The sequence below is a fragment of the Pelophylax lessonae genome, assembly GCF_965119305.1.
Source record: "Pelophylax lessonae genome assembly, chromosome: 1".
Taxonomy (NCBI): domain Eukaryota; kingdom Metazoa; phylum Chordata; class Amphibia; order Anura; family Ranidae; genus Pelophylax; species Pelophylax lessonae.
In genome coordinates, this window is record NC_138768.1 from 617,791,775 (window position 1) to 617,812,352 (window position 20,578).

The 20,578-nt window shown below is 44.1% G+C and overlaps 1 protein-coding gene across 9 annotated transcripts in view; it reads right to left on the reverse strand.

The window, feature by feature from the left end:
- Positions 1–20,578, reverse strand: part of CAMK2D (calcium/calmodulin dependent protein kinase II delta) — a 446,499-nt gene that overhangs the window by 287,900 nt on the left and 138,021 nt on the right. For all 9 annotated transcript variants that reach the window (XM_082254334.1, XM_082254332.1, XM_082254339.1 and 6 more), the window contains exon 3: positions 8,393–8,452. In XM_082254334.1, the coding sequence (XP_082110460.1) occupies positions 8,393–8,452 (60 nt within the window). The remainder of the gene's footprint in view (positions 1–8,392; positions 8,453–20,578) is intronic.

The window sequence follows — 20,578 nt, forward strand, 5'->3', positions numbered from 1 at the left end:
GTCACATGAAAAGATATAATAAAATATTTACAAAAATATGAGGGGTGTACTCACTTTTGTGAGATACTGTATTTGCAGCCCAATAGAGTACCTGAGTACCTGTCTCCTGCCCATCAAAGCATCCGGGTATCTGTCTCCAGCAAATCAGAGTACCCAAATGCCTCTCTGCAGCCCATCAGAGTACCCGAGTACCTGTCTCCAGCCCAGAGTACCCGAGTACCTGTCTCCAGCCCAGAGTACCCGAGTACCTGTCTCCAGCCCAGAGTACCCGTCTCCAGCCCAGAGTACCCGAGTACCTGTCTCCAGCCCAGAGTACCCGTCTCCAGCCCAGAGTACCCGAGTACCTGTCTCCAGCCCAGAGTACCCGAGTACCTGTCTCCAGCCCAGAGTACCCGAGTACCTGTCTCCAGCCCAGAGTGCCCGAGTACCTATCGGCAGCCCATCAGATTACCCAAGTACCTGTCTCTAGCCCATCAGAATACCCAAGTACCTCTCTGAAGCCCATCAGAGTACCCGAGTACCTTTCTGAAGCCGATTAGTGTACCCGAGTACCTGTCTGCAGCTCATCAGTGTACCTGAGTATCTATCTGCAGGCCATGCCTCCTAGGTTATGTGTTGGGGTGTTTGCTTTCCAAAATTGGGTCATTTTGTGGGAGTTTCCATTGTCCTGGTGCTCGAGGGCCTTCAAAAGTGTGACTGGTTGTAATGAAATTATATGTGTAATTTATGCCCCTAGAACACCTGACGGTGCTCCTTGCATGTTGGGCCTCTGTATTTGGCTATGCTGTAGAAAAGTCTCACATATGTGGTATCGCCATACTCTGGAGGAGTAGCAGAATGTATTTTGGGGTGTCATTTTTGCTATGTACATGCTATGTGTTATAAATATCTTATAAATTGACAACTTTGTGTAAAAAAAAAAAAAAAAAAAATTTCATTTTCTTTTCACATTTTCCAAAAACTTGTGGAAAAAATGAAATGTTCAAAAGACTCATCATGCCTCATAGAATATGCTTTGCTTTCCAAAATGGGGTCATTTTGTGGGTAATTCCATTGTCCTGGTGCTCCAGGGCCTTCAAAAGTATGATAGGTCATTAGGAAACTATATGTGTAACATATGCTCCTAGAACACCTGACGGTGCTCCTTGCATGTTGGGACTCTGCATGTGGCCAGGCTGTGTAAAAGTCTCACACATGTGGTATCACCATACTCGGGAGGAGTAGCAGAATGTACTTTGGGGTGTAATTGCAAGTATGCATATACTGTGTGTGAGAAATAACTTATTATGACAATTTTGTGTAAAAAAAAAAAAAATGATTTCTTCATTTTCGTAATTGTGGGAAAAATGTACAACTTCAAAAAACTCTCCATGCCGCTTACTAAATACCCTGGAATGTCTACTTTTCAAAAAGGGGTAATTTGGGGGGTATTTGTACTGTCCTGGCATATCAGGGCCTCAAGAATGGACCAGACCATCTGCAAAGCCCCAGCATAAGTGGAGGGGGGGTAGGATGGGGGACAGATGAGGGGGGTGCCTTACGGGAAGGAGGGGAACCCGGGGGTACGACTGTCCCATGGAGGGGCCCACGTCCACCCCAAAACTCTCCAGGGGGAGAGGGGGGACAGCTTCTCACAAAATCAGGAACCAGGCAGGCACCACTCCAGGCAGAACCCCTCGCTAATTGAAATGGGGGGGGCTGTCAGCTAGGAGGAACGTGGCGACTCAGGCCGAGACCCAGTCCTATGCGACCTTGCAAAGTGTTTAACTCTCAGACCAGCCTCTGTCCGGCGAGGCTGTGTCGCGGCCGACTTAGTGTGAAGCTGAGGTCTGCGCACGCTCGCTGGCCAAACTGGGGTGACCACTGGATCTAGATTGCCCAGTCCGGCAGTTAATTGTAGATCTCACAGGAAAAATCCAGGAGAAAAAATCTAAAATGAAAAAACTTGCCAGGACCAGAGATCCCAGCAAATGAACTAGGTCCTCAGTCCTAACTAGGCAGAAAAAAACTGAGTACCTATAGCAGAGAGAGTCCCCCCTGGGACTGCCCATATGCGTAGCCAGACTGTTTTTCTCCCTAGCGTCCTACTCCTGTAGGGGGCAGTATGACCTAATGGTTAAGAAGTTCAGGAGATGTGTCCGTCAATGAGCGAAAGAGAAAACAAAACAAAAAAAAAGCCTAATTAATTAGTTTCAGAATCTTTTGCCAGAAGTGAATTAGCAGCCTGTTAGCCTTCCAACTTTTAAGGAAAACACAGAGCATGTAGATGCCCAAGAAGAGTGGAAAATCAGAATGCTAAGATGATACTTAAAGGACTTCATAGCATCTCTTGTGAACTTGGAGGATGAGTTGCTCCAGAATGTCTGCAGTTCCAGGGGTCAGTAATGGCTTGCATTAAAGCTTATTTATTGCTCATTAATGATTTATTATTAATTTTGAAGGACAAAGCATCGCTTTACTGAATATTTATAAGTAATGGCCCTGGACAAAGTGATTATATGGTATATTTTCTTTGCATTTACTGTACTTGTTTCATATTTTTTTAGATAGAGATAAAGGAAATTTGTACACTTTCAAATGTATTCCCATTTATACATGTCAAAATCACTGGCTAGCTTAAGAAAATGTTGGCTTTACGCCTCTGGAAAAAAAGATGCAAAGCTTTTCTCGACATAGCTGGCAACTAAATCAGAAGTTCTTTCACCATATGAAACATACAGTTTACAGCTCTATGCAAATTGAAGCTTCTAAAGATGATAGGGCAGATGGCAGCTACACCCAGTCCTGTAGGCCAGTGTAAACTGGCATTGCAAATGGCTGAGTTGTGGCTTTGGAGCCAGATTCTTCTAATGATGTAGCCAAATACTCACATTGTCTGATTGTCTAACAGCCAGAAACACTGGCAGTCCAAAGGGAAGAAAAAGAGTCATTGTCAAAAAGACATTAAAAAGGAACGTGAGAGTGGAAACTTGAACATGTGCATGTGCATGTTCACACACAGCTTTACATATTCTAAATATAGGAAGAGTGTTAACCAGGCTCATCACAGCTATATTTAACTCACCTGTTGTGTGAGTTAGTAAAATCTGCATTAAAAAAAAGACTCTTGGAATATTCAGTAAAATGGTGTATTTTAGTGATGCAATGAGATGCTCTATCAAATGAACTGATATGTAGGTTAACCACTTCAAAACCAGGCCAATCCTGACATTTCTCACATGTTAAAACCAGCATTTTTTTGCTATAAAATTACTTAGGACCACCAAACATTATATATTTTTGTAAGCAGAGACTCTGAAGAATAAATAGTGGTTCTAGTCATTTTTATGTTGCATGATATTTGAGCAGCCATTTTTAAAATGCAAATTTTCAGGAAAAAATACACTTTGATGAATTTTAGTGCATACAAACACAATAAAACACATTTTTTGTAAAATACATAAGATGATGTTATGAGGAGTAAATAGATTCCTAACATGTCATGCTTTAAAATTGTGCACACCCATGGGTATAGCCATATACTATGGCATCGAAACATCTCCACAGGCAACGCTTTTAAAGCATTTACAATTTACCAGTTTAGAGTTAAACAGGAGGCCGGGTGCTAAAATTATTGCTCTCACTTTGGTAATCACTGTGATACCTCAAGTTTAGTGTGATAACTGTTTAGCTGTTTACATATGCCTGCGGGACTGAGATCTGGCATCTAGTAGATGATCTCTGCTCTGCCCTCAAGCATCTGATCAAACTGAGATTGGTTTGATCAGATGCTTTACAAGCCAGTACCGGCTGCAAACATTAAACCGAAACCTCTGACATCATCATGTACAATGCAGGAACAGCAGTCATGCACTGTATAGGACAACAGCAAGGGCCCGCCCACATTCCGAAGCATCAGAGTGTGCAGTTGGCTGGCAGGGGACTGTGGAATACTAAATGAGCATTTAAAGAGGAAGTACAGTCTTAATTTTTAATTGTACCTAAAGGTAAGCCTATAATAAGGCTTACCTGTAGGTACTGTGAATATCTCCTAAACTTGCACAGTTTAGGAGGGATTCAGAGTGCATGCAGCGGATTACATCATTGGCGCATGCGCTCTGAAGGTCCAGCTTACCGTGCCAGACCTTAACAGCCCATGCCATAAACTGCGACTCCCGCTCGCATGCGCGGGACTGAAGTCATTGTGGTTTCAGATGCTCACAGCACCGGAGCTCGCAAACAAAGAATAAACACCGGGTAAGGTGTCAGCTGTCTCAGTGGTGTGCTGGCACCTCTGGAGGGCTTCGTTCTAAGGCAGGGATCTTCAAACTATGGCCCTCCAGTTGTTCAGGAACTACAATTATGCCTAGTCATGCCTGTGAATGTCAGTTTTACAATGCCTCATGGGACGTGTAGTTTGGCAACAGCTGGAGGGCCGTAGTTTGAGGATCCCTGTTCTAAGGTAAGTATTTCATAATGAGCTAGTATGCAATGCATGCTAGCTCATTGTGCCTTTGTCTTACAGGTTTTTCATTTTTTTTCCTCAGAGTTTACAACCTCTTTAATTCATGCAATGTTGGAGGGTAGATTTAACAGGAGCCTGGAGTTGGGCTTAAGTTCACACATTTTTGAAATGATTTAAATTTGTGTTCTAAAAGCCCTTTATCCTCCTCTATTATGCTAATCTATCTACCTTGCAACTGTGCCCATGATGTCCGTTCTTTGTTTACGATTTGGTGCCATTCTTCAGTGGGCTAATGTGGTAGACACAGGAGACAGCTCGTCTCTGCTGTCCCTGATATGTCAGTGCGCCTGTCACATAGAATGGCGAATTGGCCAAAAAGTTTTGTTGTGGGGTGGGAGGAGCTTGATGGGGAATTCTGAGAGACTAGTTCCCCATCTGGTCTGCCTCTCTTGTGGTTGACAGCAGATGGCAGTGGGCAGACTCTATAGCTGTTAGCCCAATCATAGAGTTAACCACAGATTGTGCTCTGTCAGATGCAGGCTCAAAAAGTGAGAGAACCCTTACCATAGGTCAACTTATATACTGTATGAAAAGGCCTGAGCACAGCCAACTAATTATTGAGGTCTAGCAACCAGATAAGATGTGGTCCTAAGATTGAAGGCATTATAACAACGAAAGCCCTACAGCTTCTGGGTTCCAGGGTATACTTTATTAAGATCCGAGAACACAAATCAGCTTAACCCCAGCGCCGACAGTATGCAAATATGTGGCCTCTTGGTGGGTAGGCCTTGGCGCCCAAGAAGTCGCATATTTGTATACCAATTAGCCTACACAGCTGTACCGAGAGCGTGCGCCCTGTGGCAGCTAACAGGGAACTCCTGATTGCTTATTGCGTTTGGGAGATTTTCGATCATAGGATTGTCGTGACAGCCAATCACGGTGGTCACATGATCATAAACCCTGCCCCACCTCCCGGCATCTGAAACTTCTTAAAGGGCCAGGAGGAGCCGGCGCAAAATGCTTAAAGTGGTTGTAAACCTCAGACATGATATATGAACAAAACATATCCCTCTATAGGAGAGGCATAACTAGAACCTTCAGGGCCCTGGTGCAAGAAACCATGAAGGACCCCCTTGACCCCCGGGGCGACCCAGCCCCATGCGTCACCCTCCTACACCTGGATAGAAGGGGTGGCGGGGGCGGCATATAGAGAAACTGATCCCCTACATTTTCTTCCTGCAGCAGAAGGGGGGGGGGGGCTGTTCCCTCTATATCCTGCCCGCTGCCCTTCCGATCTAGGTGTACAGGGGTGAGGCATGGGCCCCCTGGAGAATGGAGTTGGAATGAGTCGCAGCGGTGGTGGTAGTGATGGGGGAATAGAATGGGATGAGTGGCAGCGGTAATGGGGGGGGGGGAATGGAATAAGTGGCAGCGGTGGGGGGAATGGGATCAGTGGCAGCAGTAGTGGTGGGATGGGATGAGTTGCAGTGGTGGGGAAATAGGATGGGATGAGTGGCAGAGGTGATGGTGGGATAGAATCAATGGCAGGGGTGTTGGTGGGATAGGATCAGTGGCAGCTGTGGTGGGATGAGTGGTGGTGGTAGTGGTAGGGGATGGGTGGCAGCAGTGGTGGGGGGGATAAGAACAGTGGCAGCAGTGGTGGGGGGATTGGGTCATTGGCAGCGGTGGTGGGATGGGATGAGTGGCAGTGGTGGGATGGGATCAGTGGCAGCGTTGGTGGTGGGATGGAATCAGTGGCAGAGGTGGTGGTGGGATGGGATTGGTGGCGGTAGTGGTGGGGAGATGGGATGGAATGAGTGGCAGCGGTGGTGGGGGGTATGGGATCAGTGGCAGTGGTGGTGGGGGGAATAAGATCAGTGGCAGCGGTGGTGGTGGGGATGAGATCAGTGGCAGCGGTGGTGGTGGGGATGAGATCAGTGGCAGCGGTGGTGGTGGGATGGGATCAGTGACAGCAGTGGTGGTGGGATGGGATCAGTGGCAGCGGCGGTGGTGGGATGGGATCAGTGGCAGCGGTGGTGGTGGGATTGGATCATTGGCAGCTGTGGTGGGATGGGATGAGTTGCAGTGGTGGTGATGAAGGGGGTGGGATGAGTGGCAGCAGGGTGGGGGGTGGTGGTGGTGAAGGGGGTGGGATCAGTGGCAGTGTTGGTGATATTGAGGCAGGTGGGATCAGTGGCAGCAGTGGTGGTGGTGAGGGGGAGGGATCAGTGGCAGCGGTGGTGAGGGGGGTGGGGATCAGTGGCTGCGGTGGTGGTGGTGAGAGGGTGGCATCAGTGGCAGTGGTGGTGGTAAAAGGGGTGAGATCAGTGGCAGCGGTGGTGGTGAGGGGGGGAAAGATTAGTGGTAGCGGTGATGGTGAGGGGGGTGTAATCAATGACAGCAGTGGTAGTTAAGGGGGTGGAATCAGCGGCAGCGGTGGTGGGGAACGCGTGGGATCAGTGGCAGTGGTGGTGAGGGGGGTGGGATCAGTGGCAGTGAGGGGGGTGGGATTAGTAACAGCGGTGATGGTGAGGGGGGTGGGATTAGTGACAGCGGTGGTGGTGAGGGGGTGGGAGTAGTGACAGCGGTGAAAGGGTGGGATTAGTGACAGCGGTGATAATGAGGGGGTGGGATTAGTTACAGCGATGGTGGTGAGGGGGTGGGATTAATGACAGTGGTGGTGATCTTCCCCACACCACCTTTGCCTCTTATTGATTCCCCCCACCACAGATCTCATTCCTATCTGTTGTAGAGTTGATGGGGGGAATAGAGATGAGATCTGTGGTGGGGGGATCAGTAAGAGGCAGTGGAAGTTGAGATCAGTTGCAATTTGTCACTTACCTTGTCAGGAAGTCGATTTCCCCTCAGTATTCACTACATGAGCCTACGTGGGGTCTACTTTCAGAGGTGAGAGCCCCCCCTCCCCCCTTAACTATATTGGTGTCAGCTGACATTTTTTTTTCTCAGTGTCCTCCCTAAACAGCTTCTCTCCCTGGAGAGGATAGGCGGGGATCCAAACTGTGGACACTCAGTTCCGCCTCCCCTCAGCGGCCGGCCACACACCCCCACAGGGCGGAATGAATGAATGTACAAACTGACGGGCGGTTGGGCCCTCCCACAGTGGCGGAACTCCAGGTCCCAGTCGCAATGGTGACTGCTGCTACTCTGGCAGCCCCGCCACTGCTCTATAGTGTGCATTATCTCAATTAAGAGCACTAAGTGTCATTTATGTCTGCTGCCTCGTTACGCTGCTACCAGCGTGAGTCACTTCTGACAGGTTTTCCTGATACCAAGAGAGAAAGTGGACAGGGGAGGGAGCTCCAGCACATAGTTCTTGATTGACAGCCTTAGGTCTGTTCCTGTGTGTCATGTGAAAGGGTTGTGTCCCTTCCCTCCAATCAGTTCTCAGAGCTCTCCACACTGAGCTCTGCAGTGTGTATTTTCAACTCTCTGCCCCTGTTCTCTGACAGCTCCGACAAGCTTTATAAATGCTGCACTTTGAACAGATGTAAAGAAGAGAAGACTGCAGATAAAGAGGTACAACATATGTAGGAGGATTTATCTCTGTATCACCTGAGGTCAGTTATTTCAATGGGTATATGTAAGGATTCACAACGACTTTAATTAATAGCAGCCATTGATGAAAAGCCCAACAAAACCCTGGGCTGTTTAAAAAAAAAAAAAAAAAAAGATTGCTGCACAAAAGGAATTAGAATTTAACCACTGTAAAATATTGTATTTGTCTAAAGCACATCTAAAATACTACTGCTTTGGGCTCTCGCCACAATGAGGATATGACAGGGAAAATTTGTGTACAGAGATAGCCAAGTTTTATAGCTAACATGGCACAGATTACTTTATGGAAATGGGTAATATCGAGCCATATACGACCACATTAGTCCCAAATCCAAATTAAATGAATGGTTTACAAGACTAAATAATGTTTACCAATATTAGGATGCTTCAGAAGACGACAGATTCTTGCTTCACGCTCCAGTTTCTGGTGATCTGTCAATGAAAAAAGAAACAATTTAGGAGAGAGAAGAAGCATTTTACCATTAACGGCCACTTACAGTAAGAAAACTGATGTTTATTGAGCGAGTATATGGTGTTAGCTCACCATCATTCTGTTCTGAAAAGTTGAACTAACATTTTAGGCTAGGCTAACACCGGTGCGTGGGAAAACACTGCATGTGATTCCTACAAGAATCACAACGCATTCCGGTGCACATCACATGCAATGAGATTTGTATAGCTGATATTGCATTGCATCAGCACCAAAATGGTGCGGGACCCTTTTTTTCTTCCCGCACCCCAATCACATTGCATGTGTGACCACACCCATTTGATGTGATTCTGGCAAACACACTGCATTTTGTCATCTGTTTCAGGGTGTCGTTAAGATAACCTTGACACCCGCAGCAGATAGCATGGATGCCGTGCTAGTGATTAGAGTGTGATGCGGGGAAATGCAGCGAATCATGTGCATTTCCCGCATCGCATTAGTGTAGACTGAGACTTAAAGAAATACAGACATTCAATAAGGATAGAAAAGACGAGCACTAAACAGTAGTCTACAGAAATCTCTCATGGGTTTTATTTTATTCATTTTAGCTACTGCCCCTCCTCTTTACACAACAGCAAACAGGGATAATGCAATCTTTACATAAAAGCAAATAACTGATGAAAGCACATCGCTTCTTATGAAGCAAAGCCTCTTGATACACACGTGTCTGCTCAACACTTTTTAGTCTATGTAATTGCCCATCCTATTCCTTTGATACCATACATAATATAATGCCGAAGTTCCACTTTACCTTTGTCAGTGGGGAATTCTGCCTTCCTCTTGAATTTAGCTACACAGGGCATGCACTACTAGTCCCAGCACACCCATTGTTTTTCCTCTATGTCCTGCCCCAGCACGCACCTCACTTCCAGCATCCATGGCAGCAGTGAGATGGCTCTTCCAGTACACAGAGCTAACCTTCCTATATCCTGTATTATTGAAAATCCATTGAACATTTTGGCTTTCAGGCACATATTCAGCTTTACACCTGTATTAGGTATACTCCTATCTACCTGTCTGCACTTCTCAGTGTTCACTCCCCAGCCTATTTCTCCTTTCTAGAAGCTCTCATGTTTATTGTCAGCAGAATTGGAAGCTTCCTCCACAGAGAGAAATTTACACTCTTAGGCCTTATGCACAAGGAGGTCCTGAAGCAGCTCAGCATTGAGTACTGCCGCCCATACAGGTGAATGGCTACACATAGCCGTACTTGTGTAAACATCAATGGCCTAGGCATGCGCAAATAGCTTATTTCCCAAAACATACTGCTTTCTATTCTGGGTAAAGGCACCATACATGCATGTATGGGTAAAGCACAGCGGACAGACCACATATGCAATTACACAACACAGAGAGAATACACACTTCCTGTCCCAGATCTGTATCTGACAGACACAGGGGAGGTATCAAGGGTCTAACAGATCTTCAATGTTGTAAAAAAAATGAATAATCAGAATAAAAACTAGTAAAAGTGTGCCTTACACACCCAACCTTCTATAGTTCAACTGTGTGCACTGCCATGGCATTCTTTCCCCACTACCTCTACAAAATATTGGGTGCACTGCCCACTGCCATACTCTTTACACTCCTCTCTGCACATACCGCTTGCCATCAAACCTATCACACTCCTCTCTGCACATAATGCCCAACATCATAGCCTCTGTATCCCTCGCTTGCAGACACTGCCCACTGTCATACCCTCTTCACTCCTCCTCTGTATATATTGCCCACCGTCATACTGTATAAACCCTTTCCCTGCAAATGCTACCTGGTGCCATATCCTCCAAATCTTTCCCTTGCATATACAACTTGGTGTTGTACCCTCCACACCCTTCTCCCGTACATAATGCTTATCTCAACTTTTGCTAGCATTGATTAAAAAAGCCATACAATGAGACCATAAACAACCATAAACAGCTAGATATCAACCTACTGAAATTGACTTTATACACATTCAATATTGTCAAGAAGAACTGAAACTTTCTAATCAGATTGAGTTTAAACTTCCAACTATCTAGTAGACTAAAGATATCTATAAAAGATACCTGCATCTGACTGTGTCCAGGCCACCCTAAATGCGCTCATCCATGTCTTTATGGACTCTGGTGTGTGGACTGGTCCAAATCATTTGGTGAAGGTAGGATTATGGTGTGGGGTTGTTTTTCAGGAGTTGGGCTTGGTCCCTTAGTTCCAGTAAAGGGAAATCTTAAGGCGTCAACAAACCAAGACAGTTTGGACAATTTCATGCTCCCAACTTTGTGGGAACAGTTTGGGGATGACCCCTTCCTTTTCCTACATGACTGAGCACCAGTGAGCAAACATGGTTCATAAAGACATTGATGAGCGAGTTTGGGGTGGAGGAACTTGACTGGCCTGCACAGAATCCTGACCTCAACCTTTAGGATGAATTCGAGCAGAGACTGCAAGCCAAGCCTTCTCATCCACATCAGTGCCTGACCTCACAAAATGTGCTTCTGAAAGAGCGGTCAAACATTCCCATAGACACACTCCTAAACCTTGTGGACAGCCTTCCCAGAAGAGTTGAAGCTGTTATAGCTGCAAATGGTGGGCCAACTCAATATTGAACCCTACAGACAAAGGCTGGGATGCCATTAAAGTTCATGTGCGTGTAAAGGCAGGCGCCCCAATACTCTTGGTAATATATATATATATATATATATATATATATATATATATATATATATATATATATAGATATAGATATGTATATATATATTTGTGAGGTCCTGTACCCTCTGCACACAGGAAGCCCAAGCTAGCCCAGTCTATGTAATAAGATCATATAAAACCTGGATGATAAAGGTGGTAAAGGAAAGAATTGTAAAGTGACAAAGAAGGTGATGTAAATGATTTCCATATCAGTGGGTGATGGGGTGTATTCTTCAGCTTAGGTTTTGTTTAAAAGACCAAAAGGGAGCTTTTCTCCATTATACCTTTTAAATGTATCCCATTAAAAAAACTGGCAGGTCAAGACCAACTAAACTGCATTTAATGCCACTCCACCAAAATTTCCATAGGAGCTTAGGCATGGGCCACAAGATAAACAACTTAATAGCATAATACACAATCATTATTTCTAAAGGATAAAATAATCACTGTACAAGACAACCAAAAATCGAGCTGCGAATAAAAGCCTTTGCTTTCACAAGGAAACAAAGCCAACAATACAAACCTGACACGAGTCTGCAAGTTTCTTCTTTTGCTGTACTAGGTATGCAACTTGTATAGCTGCCATAATCTTAAAATTGCTACTTATTCTCAACCATCTAACAATGTAAAACACAACAGGATACAAATTCAAAATTTGATGTCGTTGGTTAATATAAAGCCCTATAATACTTCATCAAACTATTATTTTTACTTCACTGTGTTACATGAAAGGCTTTAAAGTGAAACTATAATGGTTTGGGGGCAATTTTAATAAAGAGCATAAAAAAGAGCCTTGTGATTTACTTGTCCTTTTTTTTTTTTTGAGGGAGATCAAGGCTGGCTGGATTTTCTATGAAAAGTAAAATGAAAGCAGAAGATGAAATAGTGCACTGAGGAAAAATAATGTAAAAAAACTATAGTGATAGCCATAGTGATGCTACTCAACTTTGTGCCCGCTCTACCAATACTGTGCAGCAGTGAGATTATTGATTGGCTTCCACATGATGTGTTCAAAGGATACTGCTATGACCTGCTCCATTAGTCAATATTCCAAAAGGTCTGTGGGGGTATGGTTTGATCTCTAAAAAGCTAGTGGTAGTAAGAGGTTGCCTCCATCCCTGTATATGGTAGGGGGATATTATGGTGCCTCAGGCCAAAAAGGGTGGGACTTTAAGTGCAAGTGATCAAGTACACAAGTTTATACATAAAAACACGGATACGTTTATTTAAATATACATAAATCAAGAAAACATATAAATTGTGTTGATATGTGTTTGGGTTGAGGCCCAAAGGTGAAAAGGTAGAAAAAGAGATTCAAGTGAATCTGTGACAAGTGTGAGTATGGTGACATACAATATGGGTGTTATCTCTGTTTTTCCTTGCTTAAGGGCTTAGGAAAAAATGTTCACAGAGCTCATCCAGGAGCTGACGCGTTTCGGCTAATTTCAAGCCTTTTTCAAAGATTTGTCACCCAGTCTGTAATGGTAACAATAACAAATCAGTTATTGACTATGTAGACAATGTTAGGTCTCAAAGAGTGACAGTAGTACTTTACTTATACATATATAGTTTTGCCTTTGTCATGTATGCTTCCCTGTGTCCTTTTAACCGCTTGCCGACTGCGCACAGTATATTTACTGCGGCAGTCGGCCCCGGCCAGGCAGAGTGACGTAGGTCTACGTCGCTCGCCTGTCACTCCTTCCAGAGCCAATAGCGGGCGGGCGCGCGCCCGCCGAGGCGCGCGCCCGCCTCGGCTCGTTCACGGAGGAGTGCGGGAGTGTGACTGGCGGACCCGATGTCCGCCGGTCACACTACGATCGCCGCTACAGCGGGAGAAAGACAGAGCGGCTTGTGTAAACAAGCCACCTGTCAGTTCTCCCTGTGTAAAAGTGAAGATCAAACAGTTCTACTATGTAGAACTGTTGATCTTTGTTTTTACACTAGTAGACCTGTCCCTGCACAGTTAGAATCACGCCCCTAGGACACACTTAACCCCTCCCTGTCCAATACTGTTAACCCCTTCCCTGCCAGTGTCATTTTTGCAGTAACAGTGCATATATATAGCACTGATTACTGCAGTAATGTCACTGGTACCCCCAAAAGTGTCAAAAATGTCAGTCAAGGGTCCGATCTGTCCGCCGCAATGTCGCAGTACCGCAAAAAAAATCGCAGATCGCTGCCATTACTCGTTAAAAAAAAAAACACCAAAAATGACAAAAATCTTTCCCTTTGTTAGTAAACGCGATAACTTTTGCGCAAACCAATCAAAATACGCTTTTTGCGATTTTTTTTACCAAACATAGGTAGCGTAAAACAAATTGGCCGAAAATTTTAAAAAATTTTGATTTTTACATTTTTTTTTGGGGGAATTTCATATAAAAAAAAGTGAAAAATATTGTTGTTTTTGCAAAAATTACGCTCTTTTTTTGTTTATAGCGCGTGATCAAAAAATCGCACAGGTGATCAAATACCACCAAAAGAAAGCTCTGTTTGTGGGAAAAAAAGGACGTGAAATTCGTTTAGGTACAGCGTCGCACGACCGCGCGATTGTCCGTTAAAGTCACGCAGTAAAAAATCGCAAAATAACCCCTGGTCTTTTAGCAGGAAAATCCTCCGGTGGTAAAGTGGTTAATAGAATCGCAGCAGGAACCAAGTGAATGCGGCCTGGAATGGTATATATATATATGGGGGTTATGTATAATGAAGGAGCACATAAGATTAGTGAAAAATCTTTCATATGGAATATAGATGAGATTTTAACTTACAAATAGTGCTGCAAGGATTGCAGTCACATGGAGGCTCGGGGGTAGTGGGAGCTTCTTGGGTTACTTCCCCTTACACTGGATGCTATAATTATAAGTAGATAAACCATAACCATATATATGTTGGTGGTGATTTTTGTGACTTTATTTGGTAAGGTGAGCATATTTTATTTGTGACTTAGAAGAGCGTTGGTGGATAGTGGGTCCACTCTTGGCACTTACGGTTTGCAGATGAGTATTTAAGGGGTTCCATAAGAAGTTCCAGGTTAGCGCAGTCTCCGTCCCTCCTATTCCCTCTCTGTAAGGGAAGTGAGGAGAGACGCCGGTTGCGCCGCACGTACTAGGGCTTTTGACGTCGATGACGTGTCTTCCCTGTACTGCGCATGCGCCTGGGTGATGCGCACGCAGCGGGAGCCGATCTGACGTTCACGGCCGCCGACACGGATAGGAGGAGCCAGTGTCTCCCGAAGGAGGTCTAGGGAGGAGGATGTGATCTCCCTTGTTGGTCCAATTAACCCCTGAGCAGCAGGGGCTTTCCGTGCCGGGTGCAATTCAATGGGCACTGGTCACTACACGATTTGGCATATAAGCATAATATATCCAAATGATCTTTCAAAATGCAGTAAACAATAAACAATTTTGAGATACAATTACAGCGTTGTGTAGTCAGTTTTAACAGCAGTCATAAATGTAACAACAACAGAAGAGAGGTTTTGAAGACATCATGCACAGGAGTTAATTGGACCAACAAGGGAGATCACATCCTCCTCCCTAGACCTCCTTCGGGAGACACTGGCTCCTCCTATCCGTGTCGGTGGCCGTGAACGTCAGATCGGCTCCCGCTGCGCGCGCATCACCCAGGCACATGCGCAGTAAAGGGAAGCCACGTCATCGACGTCAGAAGCCCTAGTACGTGCGGCGCCTACAGCGCATGCGCGAAGGGCTTTATAAGGCCAGGGAACCTGCGACTCTCCTCACTTCCCTCGCAGAGAGGGAATAGGAGGGACGGAGACTGCGCTAACCTGGAACTTCTTATGGAACCCCTTAAATACTCATCTGCAAACCGTAAGTGCCAAGAGTGGACCCACTATCCACCAACGCTCTTCTAGTCACAAATAAAATATGCTCACCTTACCAAATAAAGTCACAAAAATCACCACCAACATATATATGGTTATGGTTTATATACTTATAATTATAGCATCCAGTGTAAGGGGAAGTAACCCAAGAAGCTCCCACTACCCCTGAGCCTCCATGTGACTGCAATCCTTGCAGCACTATTTGTAAGTTAAAATCTCATCTATATTCCATATGAAAGATTTTTAACTAATCTTATGTGCTCCTTTATTATACATAACCCCCATATATATACCATTCCAGGCCACATTCACTTGGTTCCTGCTGCGATTCTATTAAAAAGGACACAGGGAAGCATACATGACAAAGGCAAAACTATGTATGTATAAGTACTACTGTCACTCTTTGTGACCTAACATTGTCTATATAGTCAATAACTGATTTGTTATTGTTACCATTACAGACTGGGTGACAAATCTTTGAAAAAGGCTTAAAATTAGCCGAAACACGTCAGCTACTGGATGAGCTCTGTGAACATTTTTTCCTAAGCACTCAAGCAAGGAAAAACAGAGATAACATCCATATTTTATGTCACCATACTCACACTTGTCACAGATTCACTTGATTCTTTTTTTCTACCCTTTCACCTTTGGGTTGAGGCCCAAACACACATGAACACAATTTATAGGTTTTCTTGATTTATGTATATTTAAATAAACGTATCCATGTTTTTATGTATAAACTTGTGTACTTGATCACTTGCGCTTAAAGTCGCACCCTTTTTGGCCTGAGGCACCATAATATCCCCCTACAATATTCCAAAAGGTTACCTACTAGAATCAGCAGGGGGAGGGGATTTTGCCAAGGTTGGAGCAGGAAGGCATTTTTGGTCTTCCTGTGTGTATTTGACTCTCTGAGGAGGCTATGGCTGCACTGCTAAGTTTTGGAACCACAATTTAAAGTGGTACTAAACCCAAACCAGTAATATCAGTGTGTATATGCCATAAAGCATGCTTGTTATACTCACTGTGGAACCTAAGGGGTTATTCATGTGCATTGTGTGTAAAAAGGCTGTTTGATCATGTCTTCTCTGATCCTCACCTACTTTCACAGTCACCAATCTATCTGCTGATAAAACAGGGACTAGGGGATGAGCTGCACATACTCAGTTTGGTGTATACTGCTAGAGAGTTTTTCTTTTTTCTTGGGAGAGTGTATGTGATCAGCATAGGGCCAATCGGCACTGTCCAGACAGAGGGCCAGGTGTCCTGCAGCCTGAGCAGAATGAAAACTCCTCCTACTAGCTTTAACCAGACACTGATTCAAGTCACAAGACTGCTATATACTGCTGATTGAAAAAGGTATTTAGCTGTTACTATTTACAAAAACTGTTGCATTTCTATTTTCTGTGTAGTGTAGGAGACCAGATATAGAGAATGCAGGGTCCTGGGTTAAGGAACACTAAGTGCCAATGAACTCTTAAGTATTTACAGTACACATGAACAGCACTTTATTTCTCAGTGAATGAAAGTCCTCATTCACCTCTGTAGGTATAAGCAATAGGGAGAAGTCGGTCTTCAAATTTCACAACAGAGGTACAAAAACTGTAGTTTTGTTTCTATTACTTTCTGTTACAATAGAATTGTGCCAGTCTTCTAGCCATCTTATATAAACAAATGGTAGATGTTTTTAAGCTGTGAGGGCCTATTTACATGACTGCGGTGCGTTAGCACACAAGCTTTATGTCGTACAATAACATGCGCTGCATTACGGCAGCCTATTAAATTATGGGAGCTCCTGGCAGCACACCAGAATGATGGCAGGGCTTTCCATTGTACTGCAATGTACATCCATTTCCAAGGTATGTTTGGGTGTTACTCAGAATGAATGGCACATGTGCATTGCCACGACACAATAGTGTAAATGGGCTGTTCGAAACCAACTGAAAGCCAACTGTAGAATCTTTTAGGGGAGATTGTAAAGTTCATCCACGCCACCTCTAATCACAGCCCCACTGCATGGAAAAAAAAAAATTCCCAGAGTTCTGCTTGAAATGTATAAGCAGATTTAGAACCACCACCAATTTGAAGCCAAACTCCAGCTCACATTTTAAAATCAGTTAAAATCGGGGTTCTGTCGTGGTGAGGCCTAATGCTGGACTATAACCTGCTCACGCTTGCTGGCCAGGCTGGTAGACCATAAGGATCTAGAATATCCAGTCCCAAACCCAGCTGGCTGTTGCTTGTAGTTGTCCAGGAACACTAATAAAAGGATAAATTACAAAAAAAGGTTCCCAAAAAATAACAGCTAAGACTGAAGTCCCAGCAGGGAACTAGGTCCTACTCTTAAACTAGGCAGAAACAAACTGAGGGCTGTAGCAGAGTGTGTGGGGTTATGCCTGCAGGGACAGCCCCATAGGCGTGGTGAAAGCTTTTTCCTGCCTAGTGTCCTACTCCTGTAGGGGACAGCATAACCCAATAGTCAAAAAGATATAAAGCTGCATCTGTCAATGAACGATAGAGAAAAAAAGGTTATAATTGTTATGCAAAGAATATAGTTCTATTTCTTTGCTTTAATGCCAGTGGTGTTATTTTATTAACAATGTATTACTATCATTACTCTTTTAAGCAAAGGTGGGCGGATATTTCGAGCTCTGTAGTTCCTACCTTTCTTTTAATGCATGTTACTTGTTACTATCACAATTATTGAAATTTATATAAGAAGAGCTGGTTGATCACGACGTGACTTTCCAAAGTGTAGGATACAATTCTGACAATAGTCTGCCATACATTACAATATGACATATCCATCTCATGTCATGTTGTTAGAAATAACACTCCCTCCCAGCCCTTACTCGGCTGTTGCCAAGCTCATTGTACTGTACCTGGAAATCTGAGTCCCTCTCTCCCCAAATTAAAAGTGTAGTGTCCTGGAAATCCAAATCCCTATTACTAAGCATTCATTTCCTTTTCTCCTCTAATTCTACTGTTCAATAAATGGACACACACTTACTGGGATTTAATGTAGAACTCAAGAGGTTCATTAAGGTCAACATAGGAAATGCTTGCGCTCTTAGCAAATACAAACATTGGTCGGATTTTGTTAAAGACTGCAAGCATTGGAAGAGGCAATAATCCCTTTTGTGAATGAAATGTTATGAATGAATTGTTCTAATCGCCATCTGTTGTGTGACGTGGTAAAAATAAAACTATGACAGATTGCCACAGATCAGAATCTTCCACACAACTGCACTGAACTCCTGACCATAGGCCATTATGAGTCACTATAGAATCTCTGTATACTTTGATGCATGCCCATCTGTCATTTCATTTCTTCCAATTCAATCTTGATGAGAACAGATATACAAGCAGACAGGGACTGGCATATTTTCTGCAGTGGTTTTCAATCCCTTTAGGGAATCAAATTCTAAGCAAAGCAAAGATTGAATTAATACTACTCTTTTTTTTATGTGGGAAAATGAATGCATTCAGCCCATGTACACCACTTGTCCAAAGAAAGGAGATCGCAGGGGGGCCAGGGACTCTGGGAATGTGAGAATAATTACACAACAGCCCTAAGAAACAAGGAATCGCAAGGTGATACTGTAAATGAATCCTGTAAATGTTTAGCAAAGAAATCCTTAGTTGCCTTTTCTTATTATTAAAGTGGAACTAAACTGTATCTGAGCACCACAAAATAAAAAAACGCTATATTGTTGGGAAACACCCCTAGCTTTTCTAGCTTCTGTGATATTAAGCAAGGGCATATGATTCATGTAGTATTTAAGTCCTGGTTGAAGGGATGTTTTCTTTAACCACTTAAGCCCCGGAAGATTTTACCCCCTTCTTGACCAGGGGGTATTTTGCGATTCGGCACTTCGTGACTTTAACGGACAATTGCGCGGTCGTGCGACGCTGTACCTAAACAAATTTGACGTCCTTTTTTCCCCACAAACAGAACTTTCTTTTGGTGGTATTTGATCACCTGTGCGATTTTTTGATCATGCGCTATAAACAAAAAATGTGACAATTTTGCAAAAATAACAATATTTTTCACATTTTTTTATATGAAATTCCCCCCCCAAAAAAATGTAAAAATCTAAATTTTTAAAATTATAGGCCAATTTTTTTTTTTTACCATATGTTTAGTTAAAAAAAAAAATAAAAAAAATCGCAAAAAAGCGTATTTTGATTGGTTTGCGCAAAAGTTATTGCGTTTACTAACAAAGGGAAAGATTTTTGTCATTTTTGTTGTTGTTCTTTAACGCGTAATGGCGGCGATCTGCGATTTTTTTTGTGGGACTGCGACATTGCGGCGGACAGATCGGCCCTTGACTGACATTTTTGACACTTTTGGGGTTACCAGTGACATTACTGCAGTAATCAGTGCTATACATACGCACTGTTACTGTAAAAATGACACTGGCAGTGATGGGGTTAACTTTATTGGAGAGAGAGGGGTTAAGTGTGTCCCTAGGGGAGTGTTTCTAACTGTGATTGGCTGTGGCTACATGTGTAAGAACAGTGATCAACGGTCCTACATAGTAGAACCGTTTGATCACCATTCTTACACAGGGGAGACTGACAGGCGGCTTTGTTTACATCAGCCGCTTGCCTTTCTTCCGGTGTAACGGACGATCGCGAGTGCCCGGCGGACATCGGGACTGCTGGGCACACGCTCGGGGGGGTCTGTGACCGCGCGTGAGCGGGAGCACGCCTCCGGCGGCGCGCACTCGCTCCCAAAACCCTTACAGGCTAGCGACGTAGTACAACCTTTGCCTGTGAGGGGCTGACCGCCGCAGTAAATATTCGTGCGGCGGTCGGCAAGTGGTTAAGACCGAGCCAAAGTGCTGATACTTTTGCTCAAGTACTTGCTGACACCAATTACCGATACCGTGTGGTGCAGTGCGATTTGAGCCCATACGAAATGAATGGGCTCAAACTGCACTGCAAAGAATCTCATGTGATTGAAATAGTAATGCGGTGCGATTCCTGTCCGAATCACATGTGGTTTCCTGCACCACTCCTGTGTGAACCCGGAGTATACAGCACTGATGTGGCAGTGGAAGTCTTTTCATTCTATGTCTTTGGTTGCTTCTGTAATTTTATATCCTTTGTTGGTTTCAGAGATGGTGCCTGAGAACCAAAACAAGACTCTAATTGAGGGGCTAATGGCTCTAGGTCAGTGATGGCGAACCTTGGCACCCCAGATGTTTTGGAACTGCATTTCCCATGATGCTCAACTACACTGCAGAATGCATGAGCATCATGAGAAACATGGTTCTAAAACATTTGGGGTGCCAAGGTTCACCATCGCTGCTCTAGGTTCACACAGGAGCGGTGCAGGAAATCGCATGTGATTCAATCGCACCGCATTCCTGTTCATATCACATTCATTTTGTATGGCCTTGAATCAAATCACACCGCACCAGAGGTATTGGTTTTCATATAGAAGCATTTGTAGGAGTACACGTACTCCTGCAAAAGCTTAGCATTGCCACCGTTACCAATACTAGTATTGGTGCAACTCTATTGGAATCTATCTGCCTTTAGCTCAGGC